Genomic DNA, 17,507 nt, shown 5'->3' on the forward strand with positions numbered 1-17,507 from the left:
GGCAGTGGTGGGATAAGAGAAGGAATGTGTCAGTGAAGGGAAAACTGGGAACTCCCAAAGGGCCTTAGGAGCTCCGGGCTCCCCACTGGGTCCTCTTTCTAAGGGGTATGGCTTGCTGGCCAAAAGGTAGCCTTTCCCCTAGTCCGGTTTTCCATGGCCGTACAAAAAGGACACCCCAAAACGGAGCTGCCCGCCGACCTCCGGCTAGTTTTGAAGAGTGAAAGCAGGTCTAGGTGGAGAAGAAAGAACGACAAACCATCAGGACAACGTTGCTGCCTTGGCCCAAGTTTGTGAGACAAAACCCCACTGTAAATCACAAAAATAACAATCAGGAAAGGGTTTGGTGGGAGGAATGTGTCCCCCAAAAGCGAGGACTGTTGGTGACTTGGACAGGAGAATATTTTAAGGAGATGGCCCCTCTAAGACAACCGGATGTGTTGAGCACCAACCCAGGCTGAAAGGGATAGGCAGGGGAAGCATCTGGGGGTCTTTGCAGACTATCTAGGAGGCTGGAGAGACTGGGCTTGGGCTTCGCGGTAGCGTCTTGGGGGCGCCCACGGGCAGGGCTGGGCCGGGCCGCCTGCGCGGGCCGCAGAGGGAGGGGCAGGGAGGCAGGGCCTCGGGCTGGGCGGGCCGGGGCGGGGCGGGGCCCAGGTGGTGTTGATACACAAAGAGAAGGCGCTAGGGCGGCCGCGGCCCCGCCTACTGACGCGTCCCGCGGGTGCCGCTATAACCCGCCGTTCGCAGGACTGCTCTAGAGCCGCGCGACGCCGACGCCCCGGAGCGCCTTTCCCATACTGCCAGCAGCAGCCCGACCACGCGTTCCCGTACGCTAGCGCCTTTCCCTTGACACGGCGGACGCCGGAGGATTGGGGCGGCAATTTGCCATTTCCTTTTTTATTAAAATTATTTTTCCTGCCTGTTGTTGGATTTGAGGAAATTTTTCGTTTTTTTATGATTTGTATTTGTCTGAGAAAAACCCACTGAAGACGTTTGCGTGAGGTTTCCGGGGTTCGAGAGCAGAGACCACCGAGGTAACGCGTGCGCGGGGGTAGTCCGGGTAGGGCGCCGGGCCCGAGCGGCAGTGGGGGAGGGGCTCCCGGGAGGGGCCGCGCGGGAAGGCGGCCCGGGGGCCGTTTCCTTTCGAAGCGGACGTTTTCGTTTGGCCTGGCCAGCCTTCCATCCTGGCCCGCCGCGCAGGGGTCGCGCTCGCGACGTGGGCGGGAGAGAGGGCGCTGGGTGGGGGCCGCGTGCCTGCACGGTGCGTAGCCGCATCTTCCCATTAGGGGGAGGGGAGCCAGCCCGGCCCGCGCGGTTCTGCTGCGGCAAGTCTTGTGACTGATTTGCATTCAATAAAAAAATTTAAGTCCAGGGAACCAGGAATCTGGGGGCGGCGGAGGTGGGCTTGGGCTTTTATTATAGGAGAGGCCAAGATTGGGGAAGACGAGTTAGGAACATTTGACAATCGACGATCGATATTGCATCAGTTTCCTTTCCTGACATAGGAGGGGCCGGGCGAAGCACTCACGGGTCAGCTGCCTGTAGACGGGTGTGCTTAAGGGTACTGGCGCGCTTGTGTAAACAAACCCTTTGCTCCAGGGGCTCGGGCGTTCGCCCCCCTCGAGAAAGGAGGAGTAGCGTCGGCCCTTTCCGCCTCTTTGGGGGAAGGCTGTCTGCTGCAGAGGCATTTCCCTATGTAGGGGCTCCGGGCAGTAAAGGATAGATTAAGCAGCACTGCTGTTCCAGATGCTAGAAATGGGAAGCGTAGGTTACTTGCTCACGAGCCAGGGTCGGGGCCGGATGTGTACCCTGCGTGCCTGTGCACTCCCGGTGCGGCTGGGAAAAAGCAAAACAGCCCCCCTCGCCCCCTCCACTGCGACTCGGGACAATAGAGAGGGTGAAAGTCTGAAATCCGCCGGAGTAGGGGGCCTCGGCGGGCGCGGCACAGCGATGGGATCATCTTTGTTCTTCGCGACTCAGCCGTCTGTACTTTTCCGCCCCTCGGCGCGCCCCCGCCCCTCGCGCGCGGCTGGTACTTTTCCACTCGCCTGGCCGGGGATGAATCAGCCGCGCTGCGCTTCCCGGCGGCGTCACGTGACCACGGCGGGCGGGCGCTGCGGTCCTGACGCGCCGCCTCTACCTTCGCAGGCCGACTCGCGGTCCGGTGCACCCACCGCCAAGGACAAAAGGAGCCCAGCGCTGCTAGCTGCACCCGATTCCTGCCAGTGCTGAGCATGAAGAAGGCCGAAATGGGAAGGTTCAGTATTTCCCCGGATGAAGACAGCAGCAGCTACAGTTCCAACAGCGACTTCAATTACTCCTACCCCACTAAGCAAGCTGCTCTGAAAAGGTGGGAGAAGTTGTAGCACTTTTGAAAAAACGGCTAGCATGGGTTGGGTTCGGGGAGTTACCTAGGACTCTGCTTCCATTGCTTTAATTTGCTATATAGCATTTAGAGGAGATGCGTAATCACTGAAAGAGTAACCGATTATCTTGTTGAAATGACAAGATAGCTCTTGTAAAAGTCAACTCCTAGTTAATATTTATACCTTTAAGTAAAAGTGTTGTAACAGAACTACGCTGGTGGTGGAGGGTGTTTTATATTAAAGCAATCTTGTGTGTAATGATAGATATTTCAATCCAGTTTACAATTATATGTCTTTGTTTGTTTTGCAGCCATTATGCAGATGTAGATCCTGAAAACCAGAACTTTTTACTTGAATCGAATTTGGGGAAGAAGAAGTATGAAACAGACTTTGTAAGTTAAAAATAATAGTTTGTCTGTCAGTGGCTTTATGGAGTAAAAGAATAGTTTTACTTTTAGAATTCAAATCTAACTTGCCCAAAGCTGGTTTTCTCCATTTAATTATTGTTATATGTTTGGTTATCGTTTTCCCTCTATGTAGCATCCAGGTACTACTTCCTTTGGAATGTCAGTATTTAATCTGAGCAATGCGATTGTGGGCAGTGGAATCCTTGGGCTTTCTTATGCCATGGCTAATACTGGAATTGCTCTTTTTATGTAAGTATGTGTAAGTAGTGAGTCTGCCATGCAGGGCAGTTACTATGATAAAACATATTTTGGCTCCAGAAACTGAATTTACAGTTGCGGTAGCTGATCAGAAGTTACTTGCGTAAAGTTAAAAGTATGAGAAACTCCCAGAATCTCTTTATTCTACTACATACTGCACAATATCAAGAAAGCCAACTAGAAAAAAATAGGGCAGTCCTTAAAACTGACAAATTAAGCCAGAAGTCTTCTAAGTCAGTGGGAATAGTTAAAACTGTAACGGATGGTATATACTGAAAAAGAACTATGGCTAAATCCAGGGTAGCAGGGTAGCTATAAATTTTGTTCTGGCAAATCAGAAGCTGAAAATCCTAATAAGCTCCAAATCAGTTTGGTAAATCGACACAGTTCTTAAGGACCTGTTGCCCCTTACAAGAATAAGGAAAAGAAAGTTCTTCTAAACATATAAGGTGTGGTGGTATTTACCCAGCTTGGAACGTGTTTGTTTTAAGACGAGTGAGTCATGATTTTCTGAACCCTGAAAAGCAATCCATACATGTTTTTTTAATGTTTGCTTTTTTCAGAGCTGTTCGATTGCCACATGCTGTGGCAAAGAATGAATATTTTAATAAATACTTGTTTTTAAATGTTTTCCCCACAATTGCACAGTTAGACTTAATTACTCCTGTGCTTTCCAACACAAATACCTGGATAGACTCTTGGAGGTACAGAAAACTTAAGAGCAGTGGTTCTTAACTATTTTTGGGTCACTGACTCTTGGAGAATATGATGGAAAAATGTGGATATTTCCAGGGAAAAAGCACAAAGCAAAAATACATGCAATCTTGAGTGTGTCTTTTTCAGTGATGGTTGTGTCATAGCCCTTATGTTTACCTGTGGACCCCTGGCTAAGGCAATTTCTGTAGAGGATTGTGTAACTTAATACCTCCATTGTACAGATAAGGAAAGCATATGAACGTAGCATGGAATTGTCCCTTTGTGACAGATGTGTTTTACTTAGCTGACTGGTGCCTTCTACTCAAGTTATTTTCTCCAGCCTGATAGAATGTTCATGAAAAGAAAAGCAGACCTTTGCAAAGCTCTGCTTTGTGAAATTCCACACGGAGGTTAAGCCTGGCTTTTTGAGTACTAGGCGCTAGGATTCACTGTGGCTTGCTTCATTAGGATGAGGCTTTTTGAGAACTCTTACTAAGGTGAAGGACCAGCGATTTACATAGAATCCTACAATCACAAGAGTTTTTAGTGGAGAACCTGAATAGCATCACTGTTGAATATTTGAAATCCTTGTTAGCACTTGGTATAAAAACTGGAGGGCAGTTTTAGAATGCAGCCAGTGTAGTTATAGTAAGAATTTAAATGAGATTAAATGGCACCTCTGTTTCATAAGTGAAGGTCAAATTCTGATATGTTACCCTTGTACTCTTGGAATTATACTTTAATAGGTGCTTATGTGATTGATTTACCATTTTACTAAATGTCTAAGTAATATCAAGATTGCTGAAGTACGTTTTTATTCGTCAGTATTTACTTTACATTTAGAGGTATAGAGGTAAATGGGCCAAAAACCACATGGCTGCCATGGTCCACTTCAACAGCTCTAGGAGAATCAATCTTGAGAATCAATCTTGAGATTGAAAGTGATCTCAAAGATTATAAAGTCTATCCCTTGTCATTTGAATTTGGTTTGTTTTTAATTAAACCAACTTCTTTTCTCCAGTTAGAATTGAGGCTGATAGTGTCACCTCAGACTGACTAGGCCTTGTAACTGGCATTTAGAATGGTAGTATAACGCCACTTCCTCTGTTTAACTAATAGACATCAGTTTCTTTGTCAGCACCTTAAATGGTACTGCATGCAAATTGGTCATACAGAATAAAAAAACATGCAGCTCTTCTCCTTTGCAGGATTTTCTGTGAGTTTCCCTGTTTTGTTTTGTTTTGTTTTGGTTAATTTCTTTAAAAAATTAGTCTCCATCTCTTGACTCTCCTAGGTAGAAGGAAAGTGAGGCTGGAATGAGAAACCTTGATCTAAAGGAAAATTAGGTAACATTAGGGTCCCTTTAGTCACTCTGTGTTACCATATTTTTTTTTCTTTTGCTCAATCCAAGTGAAAGTGTCAAGGGAGGAAAAGCTTAGACAGTCAGGCTAATAGCCGTCTTGTTCCAGCATAGACATTGTTTAACTGTGACAATACTGGGCCTGTATTCCTCTCCATGGGGTGCAGTGTAGTATATCATCACAATGGTTAGTTCTCTGATTTGTGCCCAGTTGTTAGTAAAGCTTGTAGTGCCTTACTCTTAAAATGTTAGTATCGTGTTAGTATCATTTCCCCCTTATCATTCTTTCCCTTTTTTTTTTTTTTTAGAAAAAAAAGACTATTTCATTTTGTCCTCCAGGCTGAGTGCAGTGGCAAACTCCTGGGCTCAAGTGATCCCGCTATCTCAGCCTGAGTCATTGGGACTATAGGTATACACCACCACAGCTGGCTTTTTTTTTTTCCTTTGGTAGAGATGGGATTTCCCTATTATGTTGTCCAGGCTGGTCTTGAACTCTTGACCTCAAGCACTCATCCTGCCCCAGCCTCCCAGAGTGCTGGGATTACAGCTATGAGCCAGTGCACCTGGCCTCTCATTGCTATTTTTATCTATATGGTCCATGTAGTCTTAAAACCTTTCCTGAACCTGTCTCAGTTGAATTTCACAAGAACCTTGTGGACTGGGTTTAGTGGCGGATATTACTAATATTTTACAGATAAAGAGAACTTGAAATGCAGAAAGGTGGCAAGCATACAGCTCATAACTGTGGTGCCAGAATCAAAATACAAGTTTTAAAACTCCACCACTTGGAAGTTGAGCTTTCCAGTGTCTCATGTTATGTTTGGCTCCGTGGATAGACATCCTTGTTCCTAACTTACGCTGTAGAGCTATCACCTGAGACATGATGCAAGTTTTTACTGCTAGGCGAGAGACAATGTTGACTATTCCAGTTAGCAGGAGAGGAAATGCCAGTTCTTCGAGGCGTTTTGACACATACAGGACAAGTTTCACACATAATGTTACTTAACCAGAAAGAGTTGTCTTTAAATAGAGCTGTGCTTGCTTATAACCCTGTGCCTTTTCTTTCTCTCATCAGAATTCTCTTGACAGTTGTGTCAATATTTTCCCTGTATTCTGTTCATCTCCTTTTGAAGACTGCCAATGAAGGAGGTATAATAATAGCATTCTTGATTTTTCTAAAACAATGTATACCTATCATGATTTTCTTTCCCTTTTAAAATCCTTGGCTTCATGCTTCTGTGTTCTTCAAATTGTAGGATCTTTATTATATGAACAATTGGGATATAAGGCATTTGGATTAGTTGGAAAGCTTGCAGCATCTGGATCAATTACAATGCAGAACATTGGAGGTAAGAATTTTTCAAAAAATGATTTGGGTTGACTTTATGCTCATTGTGTAGCACAGAGTGGTGACACGTGTTTTAGTGTCACTTGCCACATTTTGCACTTGTAATGGTATAATTTTGTTTTCCTCCAGCTATGTCAAGCTACCTCTTCATAGTGAAATATGAGTTACCTTTGGTGATCAAGGCACTAATGAACATTGAAGATACAACTGGGTAGGTGCTAAGTAAGGTTACTCATAAAAAACAATTATAGTCAAAAATGGTTAGATACATTTTTATCAAAGTTGGATACAAAATGATTATTGGTTAATATCCATAATCTTTCTGTTGAAACTGACCAAGAAGGCCCCCCATCCCTGTAGACCGTTTGGAACTTTGGAGAATTAAAGGCCAAAAGATAGTAGCTAACCCTACAGTTTTGAATATCTTAATTTCTAAAACAGGTTTTTATAAGTTTGAAATTCTTAAGACTTAATCTGTTCAATGCAGTATATAGGTTGGACATCCCTAATCTGAAATCCAAAACTTTTGGGGTGCCAACATGATGCTACAAGTGGAAAATCCACACCTGATTTCGTGATAGATGTGCAAAATTATTTAAAATAGTGTATAAAATTACCTTTAGGCTATGGGTTTAAGAAGGTGTATAGAAAACATAAGTTTGTGTTTAGACTTAAGTCCCATCTCCCAAGATATCTCAAATATGTATATGCAGATACTCCAAAGTCCAAAACACTTCTGGTTCCAACCATTTTGGATAAGGGATACTCAATATGTGCCAGAAAATGTGTGGCCATGGTATGGAAACCATTTTCTTCTACCACAGGTATTCATCCCAGTTAACTCATGGGTTTTTATCTAAAGTAAACATGGGAAGGAATAATTTATTTCCCACCCTACATGCAGATCATTACATCAAAATAGAGAGCTGCTGTTATTTTTGATATGGCTTTAGAAATTTAAGTTGATCTTTATTAGTTTTTTGCGGAGTACTTACTGCTGAAGTGAATGGAATAGAACTCATGAGGCAATTAGAATTTGAAAATAGTGATTTAAAAGAGAGTGCAATTCATGATTTACCTTAAAAGGAAAAAAAGGCTTGGGGATATACATAATGTTTCCTATAAGTTTAAAAAGGACATTTTTTGGCTATCTTTGGAGTTAAAGGTGGGTCAGGATGTCACAACATACTCTGATAACCTGAAATAAGTCCTGGTTCAGGGGATTGAGTTTTATAATTTTCAGTGGGGGGCACAGTTTGCCTATGCATTTTATGAAAATATTTTCTTTGGAAAAAACTTGTTTTAAATTGTTTTTGTTTCTAGCATTAGAAATTACGTGCTAAAGCTGTACCAAAGTTGGTGTACAATTTTTCTCAAAATGCTTAAAGATAAGATTACTGGCTTAACAAAGCAGCTTTGTTCCCTGCATTAGTATCAAGTCTTTAATAAGCATTTTGTGTTATGAATCAGCTGGCAGCCTTCCCAGAGCAAGCAGTGGGACAAAAGTTACACTGTTTTATACCCCACTTCTAACCTGAGTGAATATTCATCTAGCACAAAGCTAAGAAGTTATTCCTGTCTTAAACAAGGGAAACTTTCTAAACATGTCTTTTTTGTGTTTGTTTTCATGGTATTTTTATAAAATGAGCCCTATTAGAAGATGTGTATATTACTCTGAGTACATTGTGACTGGTTTTGACCTTGTTTCTGTTTTCTTTAGATTGTGGTATCTGAACGGTGACTATTTGGTTCTGTTGGTGTCACTGGTGCTCATTCTTCCTTTGTCGCTGCTTAGAAATTTAGGTGAGCAAACTCACTAAAGAGAACTGAAATGAGCCTCTCACCAGTAGTTGGACTTCCTGTTAATAGAAATTAATCAGAATGAAAACGCCCTAAAAGGATATCTTTGGGAGTTACAGCATGCAAGATTTAGGAGCCAAAATATTTCATTGACAACCTATGTTGTGCTTTGTAAGAAATAATGCAAATGTTAGATTTTATTAGCTTGGGTTATGACAATTATATTTAAGTAATTCTATATTTTAGTATCATAAGAATTAAAAATTTAGTACTGTCTCTATACTTCAGTGCCTAAAGTCTTCGTAGCAGAATTGAGTTATTCAGTGGAAAAAATACTTTTGATCTAAATCAGTTTCATTAAACTAATACTGATTCCTGCCACCCTCCCTTACAGGATATTTGGGATATACCAGTGGCCTTTCCTTGTTGTGTATGGTGTTCTTTCTGATTGTGGTGGGTATGATTTTTCTTTAGAAAATATTTTTTATAAGCCCTGTCATGTCACTTGTTTAACAAATGCAAAATAATATATTTTTAGGTCATTTGCAAGAAATTTCAGATTCCGTGTCCTATGGAAGCTGCTTTGATAATTAATGAAACAATAAACACCTCCTTAACACAGCCAACAGCTCTTGTACCTGATTTGTTATATAACGTGACTGAAAATGACTCTTGCAGACCTCACTATTTTATTTTTAACTCACAGGTAACTAAATATGCTTATTTACTCAAAGGAAGAGTTTAGGGAAGAAAAGAGGGGAGCTATTCAGTGGAAATTTAAAAATAACTCCCAGGGTAAAGGGAGGAGGATAATAGGTGCTTTTTAGAAAACATGTGATTAGCTAATTATTGAGGACTGTGAAGTAAGTTTTGGTTCACATCTTAAAATAGATTGAGAAAGGAGATAATCATATGGTGCTAATAATTGACACATTAAGAAGTGAGAATATTGATCATACTTCATGAACAGATTAGAAGAACGGAAGCTAATTATTCAAAGGAAACTATTTTAGGCTTTGATTCTAAGATTGTTTACATAAAATATATGCTGCAGAAATGTGACAACACGAGTTTGTTACATCACGTTAAGTAGATATTTACGTTTTGTTTCAGACTGTCTATGCTGTGCCAATTCTCACCTTTTCATTTGTCTGTCATCCTGCTATTCTTCCCATCTATGAAGAACTGAAAGAGTGAGTACTTACATAAATTTGTTGAGAAGGTATTAAACAACTGCTGTAACTGCTGCTGAAATATATATTTGAATTTTCTTTTGAATTACATAGCCGCAGCCGTAGAAGAATGATGAATGTGTCCAAGATTTCATTTTTTGCTATGTTTCTCATGTATCTGCTTGCTGCCCTCTTTGGATACCTGACATTTTACGGTAAATAATGCCTCCTTTACCAAAAAATAAAAAAAAAATCCACTAACTGAAATGAAACTGCTAGTTTTCTATGTATACTTCCATCACTTTAAAAATAGTCTGTTTTTATGTATTTCATATTTGATGAGAAATGAAATTTAGAGCTTAGAATTATCTGTAGTGTATTTAATCAGTAATTTCTAGAATCCAGGTTTGAAAACATCATTAATCATTTGATAGCATGTTTGTATGATATGCTAGCCTCTGAGTTCATCTTGCCCGTCTCTTCTCCCCTCACCTTCAGACTGTATAACACACACACAAATTGTAAGCCAAGCCAAGAGATTTAGCAGTTTAATAACTCCTGTTGTTTTTAATGGGAATCATGTGGCTAAATCTCTGTGTAGTATTTAAAAAAATTTTCCTTCAATGTTATTTAATTGCTTTAACCATAATTCCAAACTAATCTTATTAGCCTCTTAGTTCATAGTCGTTTTTTTTGAGTAGCCAAATAACTGATGCACATTTAGCTGTTAAATTTTCTGCTTGGTTTCCAATGAAAACAGCCACTCAAAAGTTTTTTTGGTGTTTCCCTGTAGAACATGTTGAGTCAGAATTGCTTCATACCTACTCTACTATCATGGGAACTGATATTCTTCTTCTCATTGTCCGTCTGGCTGTGCTAATGGCTGTGACCCTGACAGTACCAGTAGTTATTTTCCCGGTAAGTAATTACTTGCTCTGCTTTCAGTAGGAATGAGTTTTTAAACATACGGATATTTGTGAGATTTTTATCTTCTGGGAGACGGGAAACACCAGTAGAACAATACTAAGTTGGTGATGGTTTTGAAGGGGCTTTATGAAAATACAGTGTATATTTTCAGAATATCCTGGGGACATTTTTTTCAGCATAAGATACAAAATGATCTTTAAGGCCGGGCAAGGTGGCTCACGCCTATAATCCTAGCACTTTGGGAGGCCGAGGTGGGTGGATCACGAGGTCAAGAGATCGAGACCATCCTGGTCAACAAGGTGAAACCCCGTCTCTACTAAAAATACAAAAATTAGCTGGGCATGGTGGCGCGTACCTGTAGTCCCAGCTACTACTCGGGAGGCTGAGGCAGGAGAATTGCTTGAACCCAGGAGGCGGAGGTTGCGGCGAGCCGAGATCGCGCCATTGCACTCCAGCCTGGGTAACAAGAGTGAAACTCTGTCTCAAAAAAAAAAAAAAAAAGATCTTTAAGTGTTCAGGTAACAGTGGAGAAAGGCACAATTTTATTTGGAAATAGTTACTATTTTAGGTAGATTCCTTGTTACTTGGGCATTCTTTTCATTCACTGAAGCTAGATTTTTAAATTTTATATTGCTAGTATTTTAAAAATGTTTATTTATTTTTTTGCAGATCCGGACTTCTGTAACTCACTTGTTGTGTGCATCAAAAGATTTCAGTTGGTGGCGTCATAGTCTCATTACAGTGTCTATCTTGGCATTTACCAATTTACTTGTCATCTTTGTCCCAACTATTAGGGATATCTTTGGTTTTATTGGTAAGTTTTAGAAAGTATCAAAGTTGATTCAAACATCAGGGATTTTAAGATTTAAAGAATGAATGACGGGTGATTCATTGAATCCTCAAGAAACATAAATGTTCTTTTACAGGTGCATCTGCTGCTGCTATGTTGGTTTTTATTCTTCCTTCTGCCTTCTATATCAAGTTGGTGAAGAAAGAATCTATGAAATCTGTACAAAAGATGGGGGTGAGTGAAAGATTATGACCATAAAAACAGTAATGACTTTTAATATCATAAATTTCCCAAATTGATTTTCAATTTTATTCTCTTAGCTGTCATTTGTTGTAGTTTCACTTTTAAGTTGCTAGTAAACATTTCTGTAACAGTATACTTCACAGATGGAAGATTGTGGAGGGAAAGGGAAAGATAGTTTGCCATCCAATAAATACTTAATTGCAATAAAGTTACTAGATACCTTGGAGATAGGAATAGGAGTGGAAGACCAGTGTGATACTTAGCTTTCAACATTTGTTCAACCAGTTTTTATTGGACTGCCTACCGTGTGACAGACACTTAAATGGGCCTTGAGTATATAAAAGAGAAGGACTGTTGAGTTGAGACTGACCATCTTCAGAGCAGAGCTCACCAGGAGACCATCTCTCCATAGTGTTTACTATTATGTACCTACTTTACAATTATGTAACTACTATGTAATAACAGCTGGTGACAGAGTTTGATGTGCTAACCACAAATGATGTGGTTCCTAGTACCAGAATCCTGGTGGTGGTATTTAGGAAAAAGACTGCTTTTTAGTCATTATTTTCCACTTTCATTCTGCTCTGATTAAAGTACTGGAGTTGATGATAAACCAACATACTGTCATCTTGTTTTACTCTAAATTACATAGTGGCAGTATTGAAGGGTGGGATTTAGGAATTAATTTACTCAGCTATCTTCTAGAAAGACCTCTGGCTTTGACTTGGGCTGCATTTTAGATGATTTGGGTTTGATTTTTGTGGCTTTATTTTTGATCTTAAAAAAATTGCAAACAATCCAGTCCAGCTCTTTATGAAGTAGCTGTTTAGCAAGAAAATGCCCTTTTCACTTGAGACAAAGGAATGAAAAGTGAAAGTTGAGGCTTCAAAAGTACAGTTATTTTGTACTGTAGATGACTTACTGATCAGTTAGGAGTTTATATTTGGCACGGTTAAATTTTTGTTCTATAAACATGACGTAGTAGATAAACTTTAGTAATTAAAGCACATTTTAAAAAGTAGAAAAAGGTATGTTTGGCATATATGTTTTATTACTTGCTGATCAGTTTTCTCTATGCATTGCAGGCTTTGTTATTCCTGTTAAGTGGCATACTGGTGATGACCGGAAGCATGTCCTTGATTATTTTGGATTGGGTACATAATGCACCTGGAGGTGGCCATTAACTGGCACCACTCAAACTCAAACTCAGTCCATCTGATGCCAGTGTTGAGTAAACTCAACGACTATGAAATTTCACCTAATGTTTTCAGTTTCACTTCCTTTTGAAGTGCAGATTCCTCGCTGGTTCTTCTGAGTGCAGAATAAGTGAACTTTTTTTTGTTTGTTTTTTGTTTTAAGAAACTTATCTGTATGTTAGAAATGGATCTGAACAACAAAACCACGAGTCTCGGGTTAAGGGAAGTGACAATTTTATTCCATTCCAGAGAATGGACGAACTCTTAACTTTTATCAAGCCACATGCTTGGCTGTGTCATTGTTTAACTTGGATATTTTATGATTTTACTTGAATGTGCCTAATGGAACCATTAGATGTGAGAAACAATTATTCTTAATTTACAGCAAAGTATTGAATAACCATTGAGAAAAACACTATTATTTTTTGTACCAAAAATACTTAAAGACCTCAGAAGCACTCTTTTACTTTTAAGAAATCGCTTTTTTTTAATTTTATTCAGAAGCAGTTGTCAATAAATTCCGTAAAATAATTTCATTGTTATTTAAAAATGAATATTAGTATAATGAAATGATTGGCCTTTTTGTAGGCATAATAAGCCAAATACTTTTTTACCCAAAATAATTTTTAGAGAAAATAATGTAATGAAAAATTGTACCATGAACTAGGAGCATAGTTTTTTCCATTTAAATGTCACCGTTAACTTAAAAGATAATTGATTGATTATTGCTATACCAAATCAGATGAACCCTGTTCATCACTTCTCTGTCCCTGAACAATTTGGTTCATTCAGACTGAAATGTTGATGTCTTCAACTTATTAGAATGGAAGATAATGCAGATATTTCTGTGGGAAATAAAATAACTAATTTTGAGGTACCAAATAGTGCAATTGGGTAAAACAGGGTTTATTCAGTTGCATCTGTCTCCAGTGTTGCATTGACAGCTCTGGGTCTTTTTGGGCCAGCCCTTTTTTGACATTGCTTCCAGCAGTGGAAAATGGGCATTTGATGGCAATAGGCCAAAATTATTATGTCCAGAGAGTACACTTTTTCAAAATGCTCACCTACTGGAAGTGTGAATTACTTGACAATGTGTGGCTTAGTTGTGTTGATGTTTTGTCTACAGTAGAGGTCTAATCCACAGGTTACACCTGTGGTATGATATAAGTTCTCTTTGTGTAGGCCACTGGGTTTCTCATGCAGTAAGCTTTATAAAAACTCATTTGCACTGGACTGTCATCTCATTCTTGTACAACGTAGAATTATTTGTTTACATCTAACAAATGGTTAGCTAGGGAAAACAGTGCAAACCGAGTGTTAGTAGTTTTGTTCCAACTGCATGTCAACCCTTCCATTTCAATCCCAGTTAGAAGTGAAAATATTACTTTAAAACTTGGCTTTAAGAGCACATTTATTGTACATCACAGTGTATGATGAATATATTATTAAATAACGTGGTACTTTGCTCATCAAGCATAATGTCTAAAATCTGATATACGTAATTCCATGAAGTGGTTGAGGGAAGCAAATAATGGAATCGTCAATTGGTTATCTGGCTCTAAGGTTTTCCCTTGAAATAAAAATGTTGAGTTTGGGGCAAGATCAAGCATAATGTCTAAAATCTGATATACGTAATTCCATGAAGTGGTTGAGGGAAGCAAATAATGGAATCGTCAATTGGTTATCTGGCTCTAAGGTTTTCCCTTGAAATAAAAATGTTGAGTTTGGGGCAAGGGCCAGAAATGTGGCAGACATGGTTTTTGTTACGCATTCTTGTATTATACGTGACTAAATTTACAAACAAGATACATGTGTAATTAAAACCCTTATGGAACTGGAAGACGTCTTGTAGTGCTACATTGGGTGAAACCGTTGGTCCATTTTTGTCTGTTTCTATGAAGAAATAATTGGGGACCATCAAGAAATACAAAGGCAGTGGAAAGACAGATTCTGTAGCACTGCTTACATTTAATTGGGGTTTAGGCACTCCATTCAAATGCAGGACCTCATCTGTAGTTCAGACCAAGAATTGGCACATTTGCATGAGCTCTTGGAAAGAGTTGCTGACTTTGTATAAGACCTGCCCAGGGAATACCAAGTAAAGAGTTGTTACTACAGACTTTTTTTTTTTTTTTTTTTTTGGTATGGGAGAAGATACTGTCAACCAGGAAGAAGTGGAAAACAAAATTCTCAATAGCAAATTAATAAGGGGAAGCTCCTCCAATTCCTTGGCTATTTGAGGTTCAAAATCAACTGCCTAGGGAAAATTCCAATGCATGGTTCTCTTGGAGCTATCATGTCTGCCTTGAGGTTCCTAAACAGTGAATTCCCATTAATGAGCAGTCTTCAGTATTAAAACCACTGTCTTGTCACCTCATTTTGCATTACTGTCTTCCGTGGCTGTTTCAGTTATGACTAATGTTATTTATAGAACAACATTAATCCATTAAAGCTAACCTATTTTTCCAATATTTATGATAATCTTTGTACATATATTGTCTGTCCATATGTATTTGTAAATAGGTTGTATATAATGTCAGGTTTGGGTCTTGGGTTCAAGTATATATATTCCTGTAAGTTTCTTAACTGCATTTTGACGAATTCACATTAATGTAACTATAAGAATTGTCCCAAAAGTACCTGTGCAGAAAATTGGATATTGAAAAATTGACAAAATTGTGTACACACACTAAAAACTTCAAATACTTGTTTAAATTGTATTTGCAATAAACTCTATCATTTTTTTCATGAAATCTTGGTGCAAATTCAGATGGCTTTAAAATTTAAGGTATAAATTTTCAAAATGCAGTAGTGATCAAAATGTGATCTAGTGTAATGAAATAAAATGTGATCTAGTGTAATGGAAGACCTTTGAGAACCTGGGTGTATTAAACTTTGTGTATATAGTGTAAATATCCCCACTGTACTGTTAGAGGCCAACAATTCTAGTATGGCTTGTTGGCAGAGAGTGCTACACCGTTTCAATGAAACAATGTATGTTTGTTTTAACTGAACTAAAATAAATACATGCTTAATCCTGAGTAGCAGAGCTTTTTCTTTTTTTTTGTTTGTTTTTGAGTAATGGGATAGGGAGTGTTGAATGCAATTTGCGTTGTCAGTGCAGTACCTAGCCACCAGTAAGTGTTCCTATGATTGTGACGAAGAAAAAGAATGGTCAGGAAAAAGTTTATTTTGCTTTGGGACAAGAGTTTCACTTTTGTTGCCCAGGCTGGAGTGCAGTGGCACAATCTCCTCTCACCGCAACCTCCACCTGCTGGGTTTAAGCGATTCTCCTGCCTCAGCCTCCTGAATAGCTGGGATTACAGGTGCCCGCTAAGGATGAGGCACGTTTGTCAGGCTGGTGTCGAACTCCCAACCTCAGGTGATCTGCCCACCTTGGCCTCCCAAAGTGCTGGGATTATAGGCATGAGCCACTGTGCCCGGCCCCTATTTTACTTTAGATTCCCCGAGATTCTAAGTTTCCAAAGTGAGAAGGAATGGAAAGTTAAGTTGGGGGAAGATGCTAAAATGCATCTTAAGGGCCCAGGCACAGCCCTGGTGATGGAAATAAATAGGCCAATAATGTATCAGAATCGACTGGAGAGCTTTTTAAAACCACAGCTTTCTGATAAATGGGCCTAGTTTGATTGCAATGGTCCAGCTGGAGGGTAGCCTAGGATCTGGTGTTTGTTTTGTTTTAGAAGGTCACTCAGGTGATTCTGCTGCACAAACTCCAGGAGCAATGAAGTCGCCTGGAAAGAAGCTGGGATATGTTCATCTTTGGTGGAAAAGTCACAGGAAAAGTGAGAACTTAATGGACAAGCTTATGCATGTAACAGCATGGTTTCACTTGAGTGACAGTGGAAGTGGGAAGGTTACTAAGATACACAGGCTAGTTTAGGTATGGCCTACTGATAAGTCTGAAAAGCTTGAAGCTTGTGAAATAACCAGAGCTGAAACACAAGGAAAGGAATACACCTTGGGATAGCCAGGTATGCTCGAGGGTGGTTCCAAAGTCAGGAAATGTCTCCAAGAAACAATATGCAGTTACTAATGATGGTCAAATGAGAAGGATTAGGAAGGGCGATTGGGAAGAGCAGCAGAATTTGCAACAAAGCAGTTGAAGAATGACTTGTGGAATTTTTATAGGCAAGCTTTAACTGAACACCCACAATATGCAACTAACATGCTCATTGGAAAGAGCAGGGTTATATGTCAGATGGGTTCTAACAAAATCCATACACTTTCAAATGTGCTATTTTTTAGGAAAAAAAAAAAAAAAATGATACCCGCTGGTTGTGGTGGCATACCTGTAGTCCTAGATACTCCAGAGCCTGAGGCAAGCGGATTACTTGAGCCCAGGAGCTTGAGACTAATTTGGACAGCATGGTGAAACCCTTTGCCTCAAATAAAATGAAAAAATTACCAATGTGAACCAGAATGCAAATTTATTAATCTACAATTAGAAATATACTGGGTGAAGCCAGGTGCGGTGGCTCATGCCTCTAATCCCAGGACTTCTTTGGGAGGCCAAGAAGGGTGGATTGCTGAAACCCAGGACTTCAAGACCAGCCTGGGCAACATGGTGAAACCCCATCTTTACAAAAAACAAAAATTAGCCGGGTGGCATGTATCTGTAGCCCCTGCTACTTGGAAACCCAGGGAGGTCAAGGCTGCAGTGAGCCATAATCATGCCGCTACACTCTAGCCTGGGTGACAGAGTGACACCCTGTAGAAAAAAAAAAGGAGAGAGAGACAGAGAAAAAGAAAAAAGGAAGAAGAGGAAGAGAAGAAAGAGAAAAGAAAGGAAAAGAAGGAAGGAAAAGAAAGAAGGGAAGGAGAGAAGGAAGGCAGAGAGGGAGGGAGTAAGGAAGGAAAATTGAGGGGACAGGTCCACTGAATGTAAAAATATAGTACTCTAACCAGAGAGCCAGCTATTCCGAA

At 40.0% G+C, this 17,507-nt stretch overlaps 1 protein-coding gene across 2 annotated transcripts; it reads left to right on the plus strand.

The window, feature by feature from the left end:
- The first annotated feature begins 777 nt into the window (after nucleotides 1-777).
- SLC38A2 (solute carrier family 38 member 2) lies at nucleotides 778-14,164 on the plus strand. Of its 2 annotated transcripts, XM_012459091.2 has the most exons (16): nucleotides 778-1,034; nucleotides 2,149-2,350; nucleotides 2,677-2,758; nucleotides 2,907-3,022; nucleotides 6,163-6,236; nucleotides 6,344-6,436; nucleotides 6,565-6,646; nucleotides 8,156-8,238; nucleotides 8,630-8,688; nucleotides 8,774-8,941; nucleotides 9,349-9,428; nucleotides 9,522-9,622; nucleotides 10,201-10,325; nucleotides 11,004-11,148; nucleotides 11,261-11,358; nucleotides 12,453-14,164. In XM_012459091.2, exons 2-16 carry the CDS (start codon nucleotides 2,235-2,237, stop codon nucleotides 12,549-12,551), a joined length of 1,521 nt encoding a protein of 506 aa, XP_012314514.1. In that variant the 5' UTR covers nucleotides 778-1,034; nucleotides 2,149-2,234; the 3' UTR covers nucleotides 12,552-14,164. The 2 variants fall into 2 exon arrangements, with proteins under 2 accessions (XP_012314514.1, XP_064225908.1); XM_064369838.1 differs by lacking the exons at nucleotides 778-1,034; nucleotides 2,907-3,022 and having other exon boundaries at nucleotides 2,260-2,350.
- The last annotated feature ends 3,343 nt before the right edge of the window (nucleotides 14,165-17,507 follow it).

The sequence above is a fragment of the Aotus nancymaae genome, unplaced genomic scaffold, assembly GCF_030222135.1.
Source record: "Aotus nancymaae isolate 86718 unplaced genomic scaffold, 86718_ANA_hifiasm-v0.15.2.pri h1tg000092l, whole genome shotgun sequence".
In the NCBI taxonomy this organism is placed as follows: domain Eukaryota; kingdom Metazoa; phylum Chordata; class Mammalia; order Primates; family Aotidae; genus Aotus; species Aotus nancymaae.